General features: G+C 42.4%; 1 protein-coding gene across 2 annotated transcripts in view; it reads left to right on the forward strand.

Annotated features, from left to right (window-relative positions):
• rasa1a (RAS p21 protein activator (GTPase activating protein) 1a) overlaps nucleotides 1-20,381 on the forward strand; it is a 53,876-nt gene that overhangs the window by 25,844 nt on the left and 7,651 nt on the right. For both annotated transcript variants that reach the window (XM_039013178.1, XM_039013179.1), the window contains exons 2-7: nucleotides 10,786-10,938; nucleotides 16,288-16,423; nucleotides 16,726-16,796; nucleotides 17,372-17,489; nucleotides 17,783-17,814; nucleotides 20,267-20,319. In XM_039013178.1, coding sequence (XP_038869106.1) covers nucleotides 10,786-10,938; nucleotides 16,288-16,423; nucleotides 16,726-16,796; nucleotides 17,372-17,489; nucleotides 17,783-17,814; nucleotides 20,267-20,319 — 563 coding nt within the window. The remainder of the gene's footprint in view (nucleotides 1-10,785; nucleotides 10,939-16,287; nucleotides 16,424-16,725; nucleotides 16,797-17,371; nucleotides 17,490-17,782; nucleotides 17,815-20,266; nucleotides 20,320-20,381) is intronic.

Raw genomic sequence — 20,381 nt, forward strand, 5'->3', positions numbered from 1 at the left:
ATCTGGTTAACAGGTTAAATCCGATGGAACATGATTGCTAGTCATTTTGGAGGAGCAAAGCAGTCAGAACTCCCATAATGGCCCTCTGATTAAATGGGTCAAAAGCTTTGAGTAGCTTTGTAGGGAACCTGATTGGCAACCATAAGGTTGGAGATTTGTTCTCCGTGTGGGCACTGTGATGGAGATGGGGCAACATTCTGACTGGGCTCTAAAGTCTTGGATGATGCCCTTAGCCCTCCATCTGTGTGCGTCAAGCTAGTCCCTGTGTGCTGTCACTCTCTCCCTGACTGAGGGTAACAAGCTGTGACACTCCATCTGTGAATAAAAATAGAGCAGTAATAAAGCCTTTGCTTATTCTAAATGTTTTGTATGTGAAGTGGTTGAAAAATGTATATGCCTTAATTTCTAAAAAGTATAGACTCTTAGCTTTCATTTGACACTCAATGTGACATGCTCCTTTAAACTTCTCATGTTGGTGCACATGGGTCATTTTAGATGGAAATACTAATATCAAAATTTGCATAATGATCCGGTTGGTACATAAACCCATGTAGTGTTTACATTTTGAAGCTGTGGTGTTTTTGTACTTTTACCAAAATAATCCTGGAGTTTGTAACCAATATGGAATTTCAGGGTGAGTGTGTCTTGAACCACGCACACAGCTAGTTACAGGTGACATGTGGTTGTATGTAAGACCCCCACAGAAGCCCCCCCAGAGGTTATGGCAGCATGTTCAGGGCTCGACATACAGGGCTGCCCACCGTGCCAGTGGAGGTTTTGGAATCCCTCTGAGCCAGTCAATCATCCACATCAGTGGCCCACTTGGGCCAGTGAAAAACAATATTATAATAATGCTATTTTTAATCTGGGCTATATCATTTATTTAAAAAAATATAAATGAATTCCCAAAGCTGTTCGTTATGTAGATTATTTATCACATGCGCACACACCCTAGTTTGAGAGGAATAAGTTTAGTCTTAAGTCATCATGCGCCGTTTGAATGAAACTTTTTATAGGCTTTCCCTGAAAACCTTAACAATTTAAAATTGTTAACTGCAAAGTAGGCCTACCTGGCGGAGTGATATCATGTGGATTTGTATCAATTTGTTTTGCAAACTACCATCACACTAAGCCTACGCTGTACATTGTACAGAAACGCTGCTTGCCAAACCCAATTGTCTCTTGGTAAGTGCGCAAATTAATTAAAGGGCAACTTTTTTCAGACCTCATAAGTGGTCTCCTGATGTGGTATAAGTATTGTTGTGAACTTAGAACATCAAATGTGTATTTAAAAAATATATATATATATAAACAAAAAGTGTGAGAGTGAACTTGAAAAAACAAGAAACTCGGAAACCTGGAAAATAAAAACCGTAAAAATTGAATTTGGCAAAAATCTAACTGACTTTATAGGGCCCTAAAATATAGACGGCTGATTTGTTGAAAATCGCTAACAATAACACCCTTTTTTTAGATTGTTTGAGGGGGGGAAATAAAACCTTTGATGGTGCAATGTAAATTATAATATTGTCAAGTTAAAATGTTATTATTTGAGAATGGAGGCTAGGTCATTATAGGCTACGGGCTACTTGCTCAGCCTGCAAAAAGAAGCATTGAAATTATGTGTGCGTCACCAGCTTTCTTGGGCCAGTATTTTCATTCTGGCCAGTAGCATTGTTGGCACAGGCCCAGTGTGCAACTGGCAAATTTACCTGGATGTCAAGCCCTGATGTGTTGTTGCTTTCCAACCTCACTCGTGTGACGTTACTCCCTATCCACACTGCCCCACTTCTCCTAAAGCCAATTGGCTGCGTGATCATGATGCGTGGCTTTATTTTAGACTCCAGAGAAAGAGAGGGAAAGAGACATTCTTTCTGCTTGGCTTTAAGATGGAGACTGACTCAACCTCCTCATCCTGTAAGAAAAAAACTTTCCCTCAAACCTTCTGGACGATAACAAAACTGGACAATTTATCAGAATATTTTCAAATCGCTTGGCAAGGATTCCAGCATATGTGAGGTCTGGTCCAGTCCAGCAGCCCCCTTCGGTTGCTGCTCACTAACCCTAGAGTGCGGACTGACTTTATCGGGACAGCAGGTTTATAGCATCATGGCACAGACGGATTTAGAGTTGTGTTTGCGTTGCTTTCCGTGCCGGAGCATTCAGACCCTAGTCACTCCGACTCAACATTCTCCTCAGCAGCAGAATAAGTAGCATCAGTGGAGTGGGCACACCTTGTGAGAGAGCGGGACAAACGACAAGATGCAGCAGAGAGCCAACTCGGCGTAAGTGGGGCACCTAGCCAGCCAGCCCTCCTTTTACTCTCTTAACAGGCTAGTAGGACAGGATACATAGAACATGCAAATCCTATCTCTTTATCTCTCTCTGTTTATTAATCTCTCCCAGACCATTGGGTTTTGGAATTACCCATACCTTTTTTCCATAAATATATTTTCGTAAGGCTTTGCTTTTGTTTGGAGCTGTGTTTGGGTGAGTTATTGCTTTGATTCTAGTTTACATTCATATACTTGTTGTTTGAGTCCACATTAATTGGCTCCATTGATATAGATTAAAAAGCTGGTGTGTGTGTATATAATGGTGTAGAAATGTGTTCCCAATGTTTTCCTCCTGTAGTTACAACTAGATGTTCCTTTAGAATTTTTGTAGGCCAGTGTCAATAAATATTAGGACAAGCTTCATTATCTCCAATTTAGGGCTATTTGAATATGGCAAAAAATATCACAGCTTTTTACAAAATTGCACATGAAAAACTTCAGGTTTTGCTTGATTCCCCTTGATTCCTCTAAGTAAAACAATTAAGACTCAAATTCATGACCACCTGAGGAAAAAAACGATTGATGTGGAATATACATTTAAATATGGACTGTTAGGCTAAACATTGTTAGTGACAGAGGGCAGTCCTATCCGTGCAGAGAAGACACGATGAGCTTCGTTTCCCCTCTGACAGCTGGCAGCTCCGCCGAGGCATATTGCTAATGTAAAGTGGTGGTGCAGTTTCATTACTTGTTGACGTTGATGAGCAGTGACTGGACGACTTTGGAGATGTTTTCGCATGGCGGGGGGGGGGGGGGGGGAAACAGCAGAGGCAAATGCACAAGGGAGAACTAGTGAGCGAGAGAATAAGACTCAGTCCTCATTCAAGCAACAACAAGCCAAGTGCCCTCTAAGCCCTAGAGACGTAGCCCTTGCAAGTCGAGAGGTCTCGGTCCCGCTCTCTCCCTCCATCCCTGCTCGCCAGCCGTCCAGGTCTAACCAGAGGTCACGTCCTGAATACTCAAATACAGAAGCATTTCTGCTTCATCTCAGGTCAGGAGGGGGGGGGGGGGGGGGCAGTACATAGTATATAGATCTCCGCATGTGAGATGGTTTGGGAAGAGTTGGACCGCAGAGTGAAGGAAAACCAGCCAACAAGTGTTCAGCATATGTGGGAAATCCTTCAAGACTGTTGGAAAAGCATTCCTCGTGAAGCTGGTTGAGAGAATGACAAGAGTGTGCAAAGCTGTCATCAAGGCAAAGGGTGGCTACTTTGAAGAATCTCAAATATAAAATGTTTTGATTTGCTGAACAGTTTGTTTTTTTGGTTACTACATGATTCCATTTGTGTTTTTGCGTAGTTTTAAAGTTTTCACTTTTGTTCTTCAATGTAGAAAGTAGTAAAAATAAAGAAAAACCCTTGCATGAGTAGGTGTCAACTTTTTGTGTGTGTCTACAGAACATTAAGAACACCTTCCTAATATAGAGTTGCACCCCACTATTTGCCCTCAGAACTGCCTTTATTTGTCGTGGCAAGGACTACGAGGTGTCGAAAGCGTTCACAGGGATGCTGGCCAATGTTGACACCAATGCTTCCCACAGTTGTCAAGTTGGCTTGATGTCCTTCGGGTGGTGGACCATTCTTGATGCAAATGGGAAACTGCTGAGCGTGAAACGCAGCGTTGCAGTTTTTGACACACACAAGCCGGTGCACCTAGCACCTACTATCATACCCTGTTCAAAGGCACTTAAGTCCTGTCTTGCCCATTTACCCTCATTCATCTACACTAATTGAAAAATGGAGGCCCTCTTCTCTCATGTTGTTGTAGTGATTGTGTCTCGGTTGCCTTCTGTCATGGGGTGAATCTTGGTCCATTCCTCCTGACAGAGCTGGTGTAACTGAGTCAGGTTTGTAGGCCTCCTTCCTCGCAAACGCTTTTTCACTTCTGCCCACATATTTTCTATAGGATTGAGGTCACGGCTTTGTGATGGCCATTCCAATACCTTGACTTTGTTGACCATTAGCCATTTTGCCACAACTTTGGAAGCATGCTTGGGGTCATTGTCCATTTGGAAGACCCATTTGCGACCAAGCTTTAACTTCCTGACTGATTTCTTGAGATGTTGCTTCAATATTTCCACTTAATTTTCCATTCCTTGTGATGCCATCTATTTTGTGAAGTGCACCAGTCCCTCCTCCAGCAAAGCACCCCCACAACATGATGCTGCCACCCCCGTGCTTCACTGTTGGGATGGTGGTGTTCGGCTTGCAAGCGTTCCCCTTTTTCCTCCAAACATAACTATGGTCATTATGGCCAAACAGTTCTATTTTTGTTTCATCAGACCAGAGGACATTTCTCCAAAAAGTACAATCTTTGTCCCCATGTGCAGTTGCAAACCATAGTCTGGCTTTTTTATGGCGGTTTTGGAGCGGTGGCTTCTTCCTTCCTTATCGGCCTTTCAGGTTATGTCGATATAGGACTCGTTTTACTGTGGATATAGATACTTTTGTACCGGTTTCCTCCAGCATTTTCAAAATGTCCTTTGCTGTTGTTCTGGGATTGATTTGCACTTTTTGCACCAAGTACGTTCATCTCTAGGAGACAGAACACGTCTCCTTCCTGAGTGGTATGACGGCTGCATAGTCCCATGGTGTTTATACTTTCATACTATTGTTTGTACAGCTGAACGTGGTACCTTCAGGCGTTTGTAAATTGCGCCCAAGGAGGAACCAGACTTGTGGAGGACCACATTTTTTTTTAAATCTGAGGTCTTGGCGGATTTGTTTTGATTTTCCCCTTGACGTCAAGCAAAGAAACTTCTAAAGCCATGGCATAATTTTCTGGAATTGTCCAAGCTGTTTAAAGGCACAGTCAACTTTGTGTATGTAAACTTCTGACCCACTGGAATTGTGATACAGTGAATTATAAGTGAAATAATCTGTAAACAATTGTTTGAAAAATTATTTGTCCATGCACAAGTAGATGTCCTAACCGACTTGCCAAAACCATAGTTTAACAAGAAATTTGTGGAGTGGTTGAAAAATGAGTTTTAATGACTCCAACCTAAGTGTATGTAAACTTCCGACTTCAACTGTGTGTGTGTGTGTGTGTGTGTGTGTATCTATCTATCTCTATCGTTTTTCAACCACTCCACAAATTTCTTGACCAAACTATGGTTTTGGCAAGTCAGTTAGGACCTCAATTTACTATATATATATATATATTTCACACATACACACACGCGTGTGTATGTTAGTGCGATTGCTGTAGCCTATGTTTACCATGTTGAAGCAATGCAATTAGAACAATGTTGACTGCAAACAAAATATTTAGCTAATATGGTGCAGGCTATTTAACGAACTAGGCCATAACGGACTAAAATTATATTTTTAGTTGATGATAGCACACTACATTAAAGACCGTAAATACACAACTTGAAGCAACCACCTATTTAGCCATGGAGCACATTCTGATTTGCCAGTGAGGGGCTCCAGACACACCCACAACTTGTTTATTCAACAAAACCCAGCTCTTTCGCGCTACTCCACCCATTATTACGGTTGTGAAAATGGCACAAATATTGTGGACACCCCCGAACCTGTAACGCTACTGCCAGGGCTAAGATTTAACATTGCGTTAGGGCTTTATTTTAACAAACCTACGTCAGATCACGTCTGCATTGTATGTTTGTGCAGAAGTTTGCTTTGGTTTTTAACTAGCCTATTGAATGAAATATGTTTTTTTGCAGCATGACCAATCAGTTTTATTGTTGACAAGTTTCGGTTGTTGCTCTTTTGAAGTGCACACGGCACAGTATGCAGGATACAGAGGGAGCATCCTTATTTCAGAGTAGTGCTTGAGGGTTATTAAACTAGTAGCAGAGCAGAATAGAGCGTCACTGCTGCTCTAGGTTCATGCACCGACACGACATTCCTCAGACTGATAAAACCAGCGTGTCCTATCGCTGCTGTCGTGGGTTATGGTCATACTGCACATATCACAACACCCTGGCTAACCCCTCCACCCATCCTCCAAAATGTATTGAAAATAAGCTTGTACATTAGTGAGGACTGCGTTGCTCGTAGCCTTCAACTTCTTTTAACATCTTGTTTGGTTGCCATGTTTTTGTTGCTTTTAAAGTTATTGTGTGCAGTAGCTTGTTGAGTAACCTTTAGCTGGTTAGGGATATTGCACATAGGTCGGTGGAATGTTTATAGACGTTTAGAATTTTAAGTATCGGAAATAGAAAGTGTTTCTATGCACTCATCTCACTGCAATTCATTAACTTGCACACACAAGCGTTTTCAGACATGGTGGGGTTGGAACGCTTATGACGGGTGGTGCAATTAAATATGACAAACATCTCAAATTATTCAGTAAAATCACATCTGCAGGAGTTGCAGTTTTTGAATGTATGCAAGAATACAGTATGAGCCAAGAAACGTTCACAGCCAGACTCAGCTAGACTCACACATCCTCTATCAGACACCATAGTGACCAACAGCTATAGACAGTTCTGATCTAGGCTAATTCAATTCACTCGGATGCAGTTGCAATATGATTTAGCCCATCAGTTGATACTGTAGCCTATACCTGGACATCTGTACAACCTATAGCAGGCCAGTACACCTGAGCTCCGGAAGACAAACACAGCCGGGGGGAGTTTCTCTGTATGGAACTCATCTTCTGCTGCCTTAGCGTTTCCACTCTACTCACTGTAAATCTGCACACCGTTTACTGTGGACCTTCTATAGAACTGGGCTTTGACCCCCAACCTTACTGGAAGGTTTAATAGGGAAGCCCATAAGTGCACAGCGCTCTCTCTGCTGCCTCAGGATGGACCCCCACTGTCTAAGTAGCCTAGGCCTACTATGCACACATCTCATGGTGCAGCTAATGTGTGAGTTCCCTGTACAGGCTGGTGTAGGATATTTGCTGCAAGCAAAAGTTGGGTGAATGTAGCCTAATATGGTTCTCTATACTGGATAGATGTATTTGATGCAATTTCTGCAGTACTTTCAGAGTTCAAAATTGCAGTAGGCCTAGGCTACCACTTGACAAACCCGACTTTTCAATCAGGCACATAGTGTATGTTCCAAAACAACCAAAATACCCCTTTACATGAGGCAGAAGTGTTGGGAAGCAAAACTCTGACTGACGGCTGTGACGGCTGCCTCGTTCTCTCGGCTGTTTGGAGCGTCTCGTTAATGAGCCTGAACTCCAGGAAAACCTGAACCTCCAATTCAGCAGCAACACTGTTGGTTCTGGCCAACCTGGTTTGTATGCGAGGCACTCCACTCCGCTGTACTACATTCCGTCTCATGTTTTGTCCATGCTGACAGATATAGCTGAGGACTGAGAAGGTGGGAGGAGAGGCCCCCTTCCGCCTGTGCCCTCCCCCAACCCCTTGCCCATTAACCTCTCTTGGGTACGTGAGACGTTAGCGTCCCACCTCTTCAACAGCCATTGAAACTGCTGGGCGCCAAATTCAAATACAGAAATACTCATTATAAAAATTCTGAAAACAAAACATTTTACATAGGTTTAAAGATGAACTTCTTGTTAATCCAACCACGGTGTCAGATTTAAAAAATGCTTTACGGCGAAAGCATACCTTACGATTATTTGAGAACATAGCCCACTAGACAAATCATTACAAAATGTAACCAGCCAAGTAGAACAGTTACACAAGTCAGAAATAGAGATAAAATGAATCCCTTACCTTTGATGATCTTCATATGGTTGCACTCAGCAGACATTCATTTACTCAATAAATGTTCCTTTTGTTCGATAGTCTCTTTATATCCAAAAATCTCAGTTTTGTTCGCGTTTTCTTTAGTAATCCACAGGCTCAAACGCAGTCAAAACAGGAAGACAAAAAAATCCTAATTGTATCCGTAAAGTTCATAGAAACATGTCAAACGATGTTTATATTCAATCCTCAGGTTGTTTTTAGCCTAAATAATCGATAATATTTCAACCGGACAATAACATCGTCAATTTAAAAGGTAAACAAGAAACGCACTCTCTCCGTCTCTCGCATGAAAAAGCTCTGTGACACTTTAGGGTCCACTCATTCAGACTGCTCTTACTTCCTCATTTTTATCAGGATACAAGCCTGAAACAATTTCTAAAGACTGTTGACATCTAGTGGACGGCATAGAAACTGCAATTTGAGTCCTAAGTCAATGGATACTATAATAGCATTGAATAGAAAACTACAAAACCCCAAAAAATAACTACTTCCGGAATGGATTTTTCGTAGGTTTTTGCCTGCCAAATCAGTTCTGTTATACTCAGACACTATTTTAACAGTTTTGGAAGCTTTAGAGTGTTTTCTATCCAAATCTACCAGTTATATGCATATCATATCTTCTAGGCCCGAGAAGCAGGCAGTTTAATTTGGGCATGCATTTCATCCAAAATTCCAAATGCTGCCCCCTACCCTACAGAAGTTAAGGCCTATGCCACCGGGATGTCTGCTTTGCATATCAGTAACTGGGAGCCGGCCCTGCCAGCAGTAGTCTAGGCCAAAATGTTCAATGTTTTAAATGTCAACTTCCTTGATTTTACATGGAATTGAACCACATCCTGACCGGCATATCCATTTCACTAACACCATCAGTACCTCTGACAGCCACTGATTGACCTCTCATCTTCTCTTATAGCTACTACACTCTGGACCTTAACCCCTCACATAAGCCTACTGCTGAAAACTGCTTTGAAATGGCCCTGGCTTGGATGTCACGTGTACACCATTAGCCTATTCTCACTTCACACACCTAGTTTATTCACATGCACTCCACCCGTAAGCTACATATTAAGCGTAGTCCACACACAGACACACTTGCACTCACTGCTCTCAATCATTCCTTAAGTCATAGGCCCTACTCCTTAGCGCTTCTCTCAATCACACACTCACTTCTCACGTCTGTCCTCCTCAATACTCTCTCCATCACACAAATCCTTTAGCCAGTCCCCTAACCCCCTCCCAGGAGCTCCACTGGCCCATTTCCTCCTTCACAGCACAGACTTCACATTCTCATAATTTTTTTACAAGTGCAGACCCTTGCTCTTCTAAGCCAGACGGGAGCCCTTAACGTCCTGTGTGAAAAGAGCTACTGCAGCACCTCATGCATCTCGCCTCCCCAGGCCCCCTGTTCTGAGGTCGCTAGCCCAAATCTGGGCCAGCGTGTACATTCCCCCCCCCCCATCTGTCAGGAGTGTCAAGTCAGTAACCTGTTAAAATTTTAACCAGTGTTGTTCGAAAAGCTACTGTTTCATTAAAAAATCAGCCTGGTTTTAATGGTGAGGCGGAAGCTTAAAAAGCTTTTAGCATTTGCTCTCCGTTCCACTCTCCTCTCGCCTGTTTTAGAGTGACTGCTCTCTAGGTATACTAGAGGGTAAAATCTTAGTGCGGTTTCTTACTGGCTTAGTATTTCAGAAGATATCAATGTAATGTTTTTCTCACACCCGCAGTTTTTATTTAAAGTCAAGCCCACAGCACTCCCAGTCAAGACCCTGCCTACTAGGACTACAGCGTAACTTTTTAGCAGTAGGCTATTTGAATCCGTCCCAGCAGATCTGTGTATTATTATGAATGAGTGTTAAATATGCACTATGCAGAAATTGCTCCGCCATTTCCTGGTTGCTAAAATTAGAATAGTTTGCCTAATTTCAGTATAGTGTAGAGAATCGTTGTACCATCTAAACCGCTGTGAATTTGTTGTTTTTTACAAAAATATTGTATTTCAGCTGTTTGAAGCTTGTGTACAAAACCCAAAAGTAAGACTCAAACAAAACTTAAGACCAGGAAGCATAGAAATATTGCACATACAACAGATCTACTGCTTCTTAGACTCGCTTTCAATGAGCACGACAGATCTATAACTCACATTTCTATTCGAATTTAGTCAGGTCACCCAGAAAGTTACATATTGCAGCTTGAATGAATGAATGAATGAACAAACGAGTTGAATGTTCATTGAATATGTGACTCCATTGAGTCTATGCATGTGAGAGAACGAGTATGACAAACTGAGTGGTTGATTTGAGAACTAGTGAATAGTCGAGTAGTGAAAGAGTTAATGTGACTGACTGGAGTAGCCTAAGATAATGGGTGAACAAGGGAGTGAGAGTTTGGGTGAATGAGGTAAGTAGGCTATTTTATTTATGACCCCAACATATTTATTCATCAATTCAGTGACTTTAATTATTCATAGTGTTTACGATGTGAACCAAATTTGAACTTGCACGGCTATGAGGCTGAAGTATGTTTGAATAATGTCACGCCGTGTAACAAGCCTACATGAAGACCTTGTTTGTGTGTTACTGTGCATATGTCACTCCCTCCTGGAATCCTTTCAGATGGTACGCTAAATAGAGCACATAGCCTTCGTGTTGACAACGTTTTCCCGAGAGAAAAACCAACACTGAGTCCAACATAATGTAAATGCAGGTCTAGTCACCCGAGGCTGACTGTAGCTTTCCCTCCCTGTCTGTGTGTCAGGTGGTACCATGGGAAGCTGGACCGGACCATTGCTGAGGAGCGGTTGCGGCAGGCCAGGACCCCCGGCAGCTACCTCATCAGGGAGAGTGACCGCCGGCCCGGCTCCTTTGTCCTGTCCTTTCTCAGCATGACCAGTGTGGTCAACCACTTCAGGTCAGTACCCACACAGACCGAGAGAGACACTGAGCATATAAACACTTGATCATGACTAGGGCTGTTGCGGTGACCGTATTACCTCCACACCGGCGGTCATGAGTCATAAAGGCAGTCAAATTCCACATGACCGTTTAGTCACGGCAATTAGGCTTCTCCAAGCTCTGATGCGGCTGATTTTGTCTTTAGTAGACTACCAAACTTGCTAACTGCCTAGTACTCAGCACACTATTGTTCCTCTAATCAATCTGACATCAATGCAAATGTAATCAAACAGTTCACGAAAGCCCATGAGCTCATTTGGCGCAACATTTCTATAGGCTATGCAATTGCAGAAGAAAACATAGTGATGGCCGCTAATAAAAAGACTAGGGCTACTATATTTATTTCTCAACATTCCAAATATTAAGCAAATTGCTTATATTTAAAACAGGAGTATAGCCTACCTGGCTGGCATGACAATAAACCGTGGGGAAAAGCGTCCTCCATTTGCTATTTAAGTGCCCCTGTTTCGATACAGGTGCATGATAATGGTCCATTTCTAAATTGAAACAAATGTCACACATTATTTAGTATATGTAAAGACCAGATTTAAATCAAGAATAGTCTAATGGGTGACAATATTAGCCTTTCACTTGTGAATGATATATTATCACTTGTGAATGATGCCCAGCACATGAAACAATGCCTTTTTTTGCAACTTTTTCGAATCATAGTTGCATACCTCGTAAAAAAATCTTGTCTGCTAAATGAACTAGTGCAGCCCACAGCCATTTGGCATAGCCACATAAGGACAACTCGGAGTATGCTATTAATTTCTTCTGAAATAGACTACATTTTCTTTATCTTCTTTAGACCTGTCTATAATGGATTTATTGGGAAGGTGTAGGCTATATTACATGGATTTATTAGGCTTTTTAAAATTGATTTATTAGGCTTTTTAAAATGACTTGTAGGCTATGTGTGGAAGCTAGGAGATGCTAAATATGTTTATGTTAATTAACGGTCAATTGCCGTGAGACTGACCAGTTATTTGCTTAACAATCACTGGCTGACAATTCCGTGACCACAACAGCCCTAATCACGACTCAGTTCCATTACATTACACATTAAGTCATTGGACAAAGGCGTCTTCTGTAAGGGGCAGTTTTGTTAAGATCCCCTGACACTCTGTCTGAACATTAACATGCATGGCTTGCATGTACGGTTTTGGAAGCATAAGGATCTTATCTTTCCTTTCAGTAAGAAATTAAATTGATACACACCTTAAAACAGTTAGGGTTAGTGTTCCCACACGGCCATATCTCCATGTTACAGCACTTGTTTATGGAAAACAGACGAAAGACGAGCCAACCACCTGTGCTAATTTGAGAACAAGGCTACCTAAATTCTACCAGCACATTGACTGTGGTACCCGCTCAAGCAAAACACTGGACCACTGCTCCTCTAACTTCTGCAATGCATACAATGCCCTCCCTTCGGCAAATCCGACCATGACTCCATCTTGCTCGTACTGTTCTATAGGCAGAAACTCAAACAGGATGTACCCGTGACTAGAACTATTCAACGCTGGTCTGACCAATCGCAATCTACGCTTCAAGATTCTTTTGATCACTTGGACTGGAAAATGTTCCGGGAAGCCTCAGACAATAACATCGATTTATATGCTGACTCTGTGAGTGAGTTTATTAGGAAGTGCATTGGAGATGTTGTACCAATTGTGACTATTAAAACCTACCCCAACCAGAAACTGTGGATAGAGGCGGCATTCACGCAAAACTGAAAGTGTGAACCACCGCATTCAACCATTGAAAGAGGTTGGGGAATATGGCCGAATATGAACCGTGCAGTTATTTCCTCTAAGGCAATCAAACAAGCGAAATGTCGGTATAGAAACAAAATGGAGTCGCAATTCAACGGCCCAGACACGAGACGTATGTGGCAGGGTCTACAGGGAATTACAGACTACAAAAAGAAAACCAGCCACATCACGGACACCGATGTCTTGCTTCCAGACAAGCTAAACACCTTTGCCCGCTTTGAAGATAATACAGTGCCACCGATGTGGCCCGCTACCAAGGACTGCGGGCCCCTCCCTCTCCTCCTCCGTGGCCGACGTAAGTAAGACATTTAAACATGTTAACCTTTGCAAGGCTGCTGGCCCAGACAGCATCCATAGCCGCGTCATCAGAGAATGCGCAGACTAGCTGACTGGTGTGTTTTACGGACATATTCAATCAGTCACTATCCAAGTCTGGTGTCGCTAAATTCAAGATTGCCACCATTGTTCCTGTACCAAAGAAGGCAAAGATACCTGAACTAAATGACTATCGCTCCGTAGCACTCACTTCTGTCATCATGAAGTGCTTTGAGAGATTAGTCAAGGATCATATCACCTCCACCTTACCTGCCACCCTAGACCCACTTCATTTTACATACCGCCCCAACAGGTCCACAGACGATGCAATCGCCATCACACTGCCCGGTCCAATGTGGACAAGAGGAATACCTACGTAAGAATGCTGTTCATTGACTACAGCTCCGCATTCAACACCATAGTACCCTCCAAGCTCATCATTAACTTTAGGCCCTGGGTCTCAACCCTGCCCTGTGCAATTGGGTTCTGGACTTTCTGATGGGCAGCCCCCAGGTGGTGAAGGTAGGAAACATCTCCACTTCGCTGATCCTCAACACTGGGGCCCTACAAGGGTGCATGCTCAGCCCCCTCCTGTACTCCCTGTTCACCCATGACTGTGTGGCCATGCACGCCTCCAACTCAATCATCAAGTTTCCAGACGACACAACAGTAGTGGGCTTGATTACCAACAGACAGCCTACAGGTAGGAGGTGAGGGCACTCGGAGTGTGGTGCCAGGAAAACAACCTCTCTAAACGTCAACAAAACAAAGGAGATAATTGTGGACTTCAGGAAACAGCAGAGGGAGCATCCCCATATCCACATCGACAGGACAGCAGTGGAGATGGTGGACAGTTTCAAGTTCCTCGGCGTACACATCACGGACAAACTGAAATGGTCCACCCACACAGACAGCGTGGTGAAGGCGTAACAGCGCCTCTTCAACCTCAGGAGGCTGAAGAAATTTGGCTTGTCACCTAAAACCCTCACAAAATTTTACAGATGCACAGTTGAGAGCATCCTGTCGAGCTGTATCGCCGCCTGGTACGGCAACTGCTCCGCCCACAATCGTAAGGCTCTCCAGAGGGTAGTGAGGTCTGCACAACGCATCACCGGAAGCAAACTACTTGCCCTCCAGGACACCTACACCACCCGATGTCACAGGAAGGCCAAAAAGATCATCAAGGACAACAACCACCCGAGCCACTGCCTGTTCACCCCGCTATCATCCAGAAGGCGAGGTCAGTACAGGTGCATCAAAGCTGGGACCAAGAGACTGAAAAACAGCTTCTATCTCAAGGCCATCAGACTGTTAAACAGCAATCACTAACATAGAGAGCCTGCTGCCAACATACAGACCCAATTCACTGGACACCTTTTATTTTTTTTATATATTTTTTTTTTATAAATACATTGACTTTAATGTATCACTAATCACTTTAAATAACGCCACTTTAATGTTTACATATCCTACATTACTCATCTCATGTGTATATACTGTATTTCATACCATCTATTGCATCTTGCCTATGCCACATCCATATGTTTATATGTACATATTCCTATTCCGTCCCCTTATATTTAGTGTATAATGTAGTTGTTGAGAGTTTGCTAGATTACTTGTTAGATATTACTGCACTGTCGGAACTAGAAGCACAATTTTGCTACACTCACATAAACATCTGCTAACCATGTGTATGTGACAAATAAAATGTAGATTTGATATAGCGTGCTCCGAACACATGTGTTTAAACGTAACCCGGGAAATGGAGCGGAACATTAGTTTTGTCGGATGGAGGCATCCATAGCTGTGTGGATTGGTGCAAAACTGCTACAGTAAGTGCATATAATTGACAGAGTGTAAAGAAGGAATCCTGGACAGAATAAAAATATTCCAAAACATGCATCCTGTTTGTAACAAGGCGCTGAAGTAATACTGCAAAAAATGTGGCAAAGCAATTCACTTTTTTTTCCGAATGCAAAGTGTTATGTTTGGGGCAAATCCAATACAACATATTACTGAGTACCACTCTCCATATTTTCAGCATAGTGGTGGCTGCATCATGTTATGGGTATTGCTATAAATTTTAAGGACTGGAGTTTTTTTCAGGATAAAAAAGAAACAGAATGGAGCTAAGCGCAGGAAAAATCCTAGAGTAAAATCTGGTTCAGACATGGTTCAGAGATTGATTCACCTTTCAGCAGGACAATAACCTAAAACACATGGCCAAATCTACACTGGAGTTGCTTACCAAGAAGACACCGAGTGGCATTTTTGACTTAAATCTACTTGAAAGTCTTTGACAACACCTGAAAATGGTTGTCTACCAATGATCAACAACCAATTTGACAGAGCTTGAAGAATTTTGAAAATGATCATGGGAAAATGTTGCACAATCCAGGTGTGGAAAGCACTTAGACTTACCCAGAAAGACTCACAGCTGTATCGTGAAAGTCACAGTACATATCGTATCGGCACCTAAGTATCGTGATAATATTGTATCGTGAGGTCCCTGGCAATTCCCAGCCCTAGTGCATACTGTTTTAAACTTTTTTATTTTATTGAACTGTATTTGTTCCAATGCGTTTGATAGACCTGTCAATTAGGCCCAATCTTCATTGATGACCAATAGCTCCTAGACCTGATCAACACCAGGCACTTCAGTAGACGATTGATAACGTACTAGGAAATGATGACATCTCATTCACAACATTGCTTTATAGGAACCCTTGTGGATTGGTATTAGGAAGGCAAGGTTAAACATGTAGCCTAACCATAAGAAGATGTATTTGAATGGTGTCTAGTCTACATTACCGCATAGTCAGACTGAGATGTGCTCCCCTCTGTTCGCTGCTTCGCCAAGACTTTAATCATGTCATTTTCATCATTACTCGAGCAATTTCACACGACTATTATCTGATGAGTCATGGTGGTTTAATGCATGTCTTTTCCTTTTGTTTCATGAATCCCAGGGCAACTGGGCCTAATTTTAGTACTGTGCTGCTCTGCTCTTGTACTCTTTGATGTTTTAGGTCATTGTGGAAAATGTAGACCAGTTGTCTGCTGATAAATTGTTCAAACTGTCAATTTAGCTTTGGCCTATTTGTATTTTCATACATTCTGCAGACTGTGCATGCATTGTGTTTAACAAATAATCATTCTTAGTGTTGTGTGTGTGTGTGTGTGTGTGTGTGGTCTGTGTGTGTTTACAGAATAATCGCCATGTGTGGAGACTATTACATAGGCGGGCGGCGGTTCTCGTCCCTGTCGGACCTGATTGGTTATTACAGCTACGTGTCTTGCCTGCTGAAAGGTGAAAAGCTGCTATCGCCCGTGGCACCCCCAGAGGTAAGATTTCATTGCACTCGAGTAGAAATGGAAGTTAGACTTTCTTAGACACATACTCAATATATCTGGGAAATATCTACTTCCCCCTACACCCCAGGCCATATATCATAACCACTCTCAGGAGAGAAGCCAGGCAAAATACTAATGAGTGGTGTGAGGCTGTGAAATCATCATCCCGGAGGGTGTCTGGTGGAATACTTTTAATTTAGAATTCTGTGGGGGGTTGAAGATGTGAAGATTTTGGTGGAAGCATGGGTTAATGTGCAGTTCTGTGTTTTTATTGTCTGTGCTCGTGTGTGTAGCCTGTAGAGGACAGGAGGAGAGTGAGAGCCATTCTTCCATACACCAAAGTGCCAGAGACCGATGAGATCAGGTAATCCCTACAAGAAACATAAGACATTTGTGGAAGGTGAAAGTGTGTGTTTGCCCTGTTGGAGATCACATTATCTGAATAGGACAAAAACAGACCTCTCCCTTTCATTTAGCAAATCCCAGCACGCGAACAGATGAGCCTGGCTATTCTTCATGTTGTCAGATTTGAGAAACTGTCTGAACCCTTAACACAGACACACTGCTAGCACAGACTTAGCTGGCTGGAAAGAACCACGCTATAGTTCTTCACAAAGGTGTTTGGTAGCTTACATGCGACACCTTGTGGAGAATGCCTGGTACGACACCCAAAGACTACCATATGTAAGAAATAGTTCAGTCGGCAATAAGCTGTAAAGCCTCAAGCGTCCGCACTGCCTTTAGATTTCATAACTAAATAGTTAATTGTAATTGAAAAGAACAAAGACTGTTTCTAGTGCATTATAGTGGGTTTTTGTGAAACAGGAGATGCAGGTGTGAGTTCATGCGTAGCAGCACATTAAGATGGTAACACATATTTTTTGCCCCCTGAACGTTGACCAGTTTTTATTTTTCTTCCCTCCTCTCCATGTCTGTTAGCTTCCTGAAAGGGGACATGTTTATCGTTCACAATGAACTGGATGACGGCTGGATGTGGGTGACCAACGTGAGGACGGAGGAGCAGGGCCTCATTGTGGAGGACCTGGTGGAGGAGGTGGTGAGTTGAGTACAGCACAATTTCTGCTCTGCACAGGTCTGGGATCAGCCCTAACCTGTAACCATTCACTTGGCTGTGTCCCAAATGGCACTATTCCCTATGTAGGGCACTACTATACACAGGAAATAGGGTGCATTTTGGGACATAGTCATGGTTTGCCATTTAAAAATGTATTTTCTCAACCTTTTCTACTCAGCTGGCAATTGGAGTCTTTTGGGTCTTTTCTGATGTTTTCTTTTTCATTCGTTATTACGTCTCCACTGATTTGTTGAACTGTTCGTGCTTATTTTCAGGGACGGGAGGAGGACCCACACGAGGGCAAAGTGTAAGTTCTGATTTGGCTTTTTCTCTTAGGTTGCCATAATGTCTATGTACAGTATATGTTATTTCGTATGTAAACCTTTGTCAAAACAGATCATTTCATCAATACTTTTGTCAATACCTACCATTATCCAACCCCCCCAAAAACATTGACTCAATAGGTGATATTAATTCATGAAAATGGCTGTTTAGATCATATTTTTAGACAGCCTATCATTTGAGGTTCATTACGTCCCTGCCTTCTGGCTGCCTCGACACACGCTAACCCATGTTTACCCTATCCTCTAGCCAAATTATGTTTTCATGTTGCGCAAGAATGGGCAGGGAAGCTTGAGTGAGAGCGTACTGTATACAGTATGCGTCGTTAGTGACTTTGACATAATCCATGTTTGCATCTACACGGCTCAATGAATCTCTTACAATGATGGTGTGACTCTGACCCAACACACAGTAAGGCTGTAAATGTGTGTTCATTTTGTTTGCCGGCCTCCCAAAGACAGACGTACAGTTGAAGTCTAAAGTTTACATACACCTTAGCCAAATACTAAATGTACTCAGTTTTTCACAATTCCTGACATTTAATCCCAGTAAAAACTCCCTGTGTTAGGTCAGTTAGGATCACCACTTTATTTTAAGAATGTGAAATGTCAGAATAATAGTAGAGAGAGTGATTTCTTTCATCACATTCCCAGTGGGTCAGAAGTTTACATACACTCAATTAGTATTTGGTAGCATTGCTTTTCAATTGTTGAACTTGGGTCAAATGTTTTGGGTAGCCTTCCACAAGCTTCTCACAATAAGTTGGGTGAATTTTGGGCCATTCCTCCTGACAGAGCTGGTGTAACTGAGTCAGATTTGTAGGCCTCCTTGCTCGCACATGCTTTTTCAGTTCTGCCCACAAATTTTCTATGAGATTGAGGTCAGGGCTTTGTGATGGCCTCTCCAATACCTTGACTTTGTTGTCCTTAAGCAATTTTGCCACAACTTTGGAAGTATGCTTGGGGTCATGGTCTATTTGGAAGATCCATTTGCGACCAAGCTTTAACTTCCTGACTGATGTCTTGAGGTGTTGCTTCAGTATAGCCACATCATTTTCCATTCCTCATGACGCCATCTATTTTGTGAAGTGCACCAGTCCCTCCTGCAGCAAAGCACTCCCACAACATGAAGCTGCCACCCCCGTGCTTCACGGTTGGGATGGTGTTCTTCAGCACGCAAGCCTCCCCCTTTTTCCTCCAAACATAACGATGGTCATTATGTATGGCCAAAAAGTATTTTTTTTGTTTCATCAGACCAGAGGACATTTCTCCAAAAAGTACAATCTTTGTCCCCATGTGCAGTTGCAAACCGTAGTCTAGATTTTTTTATGGCGGTTTTGGAGCAGTGGCTTCTTCCTTGCTGAGCGGCCTTTCAGGTTATGTCGATATAGGACTCGTTTTACTGTGGATATAGATACTTTTGTACCTGTTTCCTCCAGCATCTTCACAATGTCCTTTGCTGTTGTTCTGATATTGAAAGTACGTTCATCTCTAGGAGACCGAGCACGTCTCCTTCCTGAGCGGTATGATGGCTGCGTGGTCCCATGGTGTTTATACTTGCGTACTATTGTTTGTACAGATGAACATGGTACCTTCAAGCGTTTGTAAATTGCACCCAAGGATGAACCAGACTTGTGGAGGTCTACAATTTTTTGATTTCTGATTTCTTTTGATTTTCCAATGATGTCAAGCAAAGAGGCACTGAGTTTGAAGGTAGGCCTTGAAATACATCCACAGGTACACCTCCAATTGACTCAAATGATGTCAATTAGGCTATCAGAAGCTTCTAAAGCCATGACATCATGTTCTGGAATTTTCCAAGCAGTTTAAAGGCACAGTCAACTTTGTGTATGTAAACTTCAGACCCACTGGAATTGTGTTACAGTGAATTATAAGTGAAATAATCTGTTTGTAAACAATTGTTGGAAAAATTACTTGTGTCATGCACAAAGTAGATGTCCTAACCGACTTGCCAAAACTATAGTTTGTTAACAAGAAATTTGTGGAGTGGTTGAAGAACAAGTTTTAATGTCTCCAACCTAAGTGTATGTAAACGTCTGACTTCAACAGTATGTACAATGTGAGAAAGGCATTTTACAAATCCAACATTAAAGAAATTGTATTGTATCCGTTAACTAACTAAAGTTTTTTTTTTTTGTACGAGTAGTTGAGTATTTGGAGTGAGATGTCGTTAGAATGACTGACATTGGCCCATGTATGAGAGTTGACTTGCTGATGGGAGTTCACCAATAGGATCTATCAGGTTGTGCATCATCATCCTAGACTCTGATCTGACCCTTCTAAAACCCCTCACCCCTTACTGCCCCTTTAAACCCAGCACATTATTGATCTGTCGGTTTTCTTTTCCCTCCTCTCTCCCTTTTTATCTCTAATGGTCCATCCTCATCCTCTCTGTAGTTGGTATCACGGCAAGATCAGCAAACAAGAGGCCTACAACTTGCTGATGACAGGTAGCAAGCACTATATTCTCTGTCTTTAGATTTTATATTCTCCTCACGATTAATGTAGTACA

The sequence above is a fragment of the Salvelinus namaycush genome, chromosome 18, assembly GCF_016432855.1.
Source record: "Salvelinus namaycush isolate Seneca chromosome 18, SaNama_1.0, whole genome shotgun sequence".
In the NCBI taxonomy this organism is placed as follows: Eukaryota; Metazoa; Chordata; class Actinopteri; order Salmoniformes; family Salmonidae; genus Salvelinus; species Salvelinus namaycush.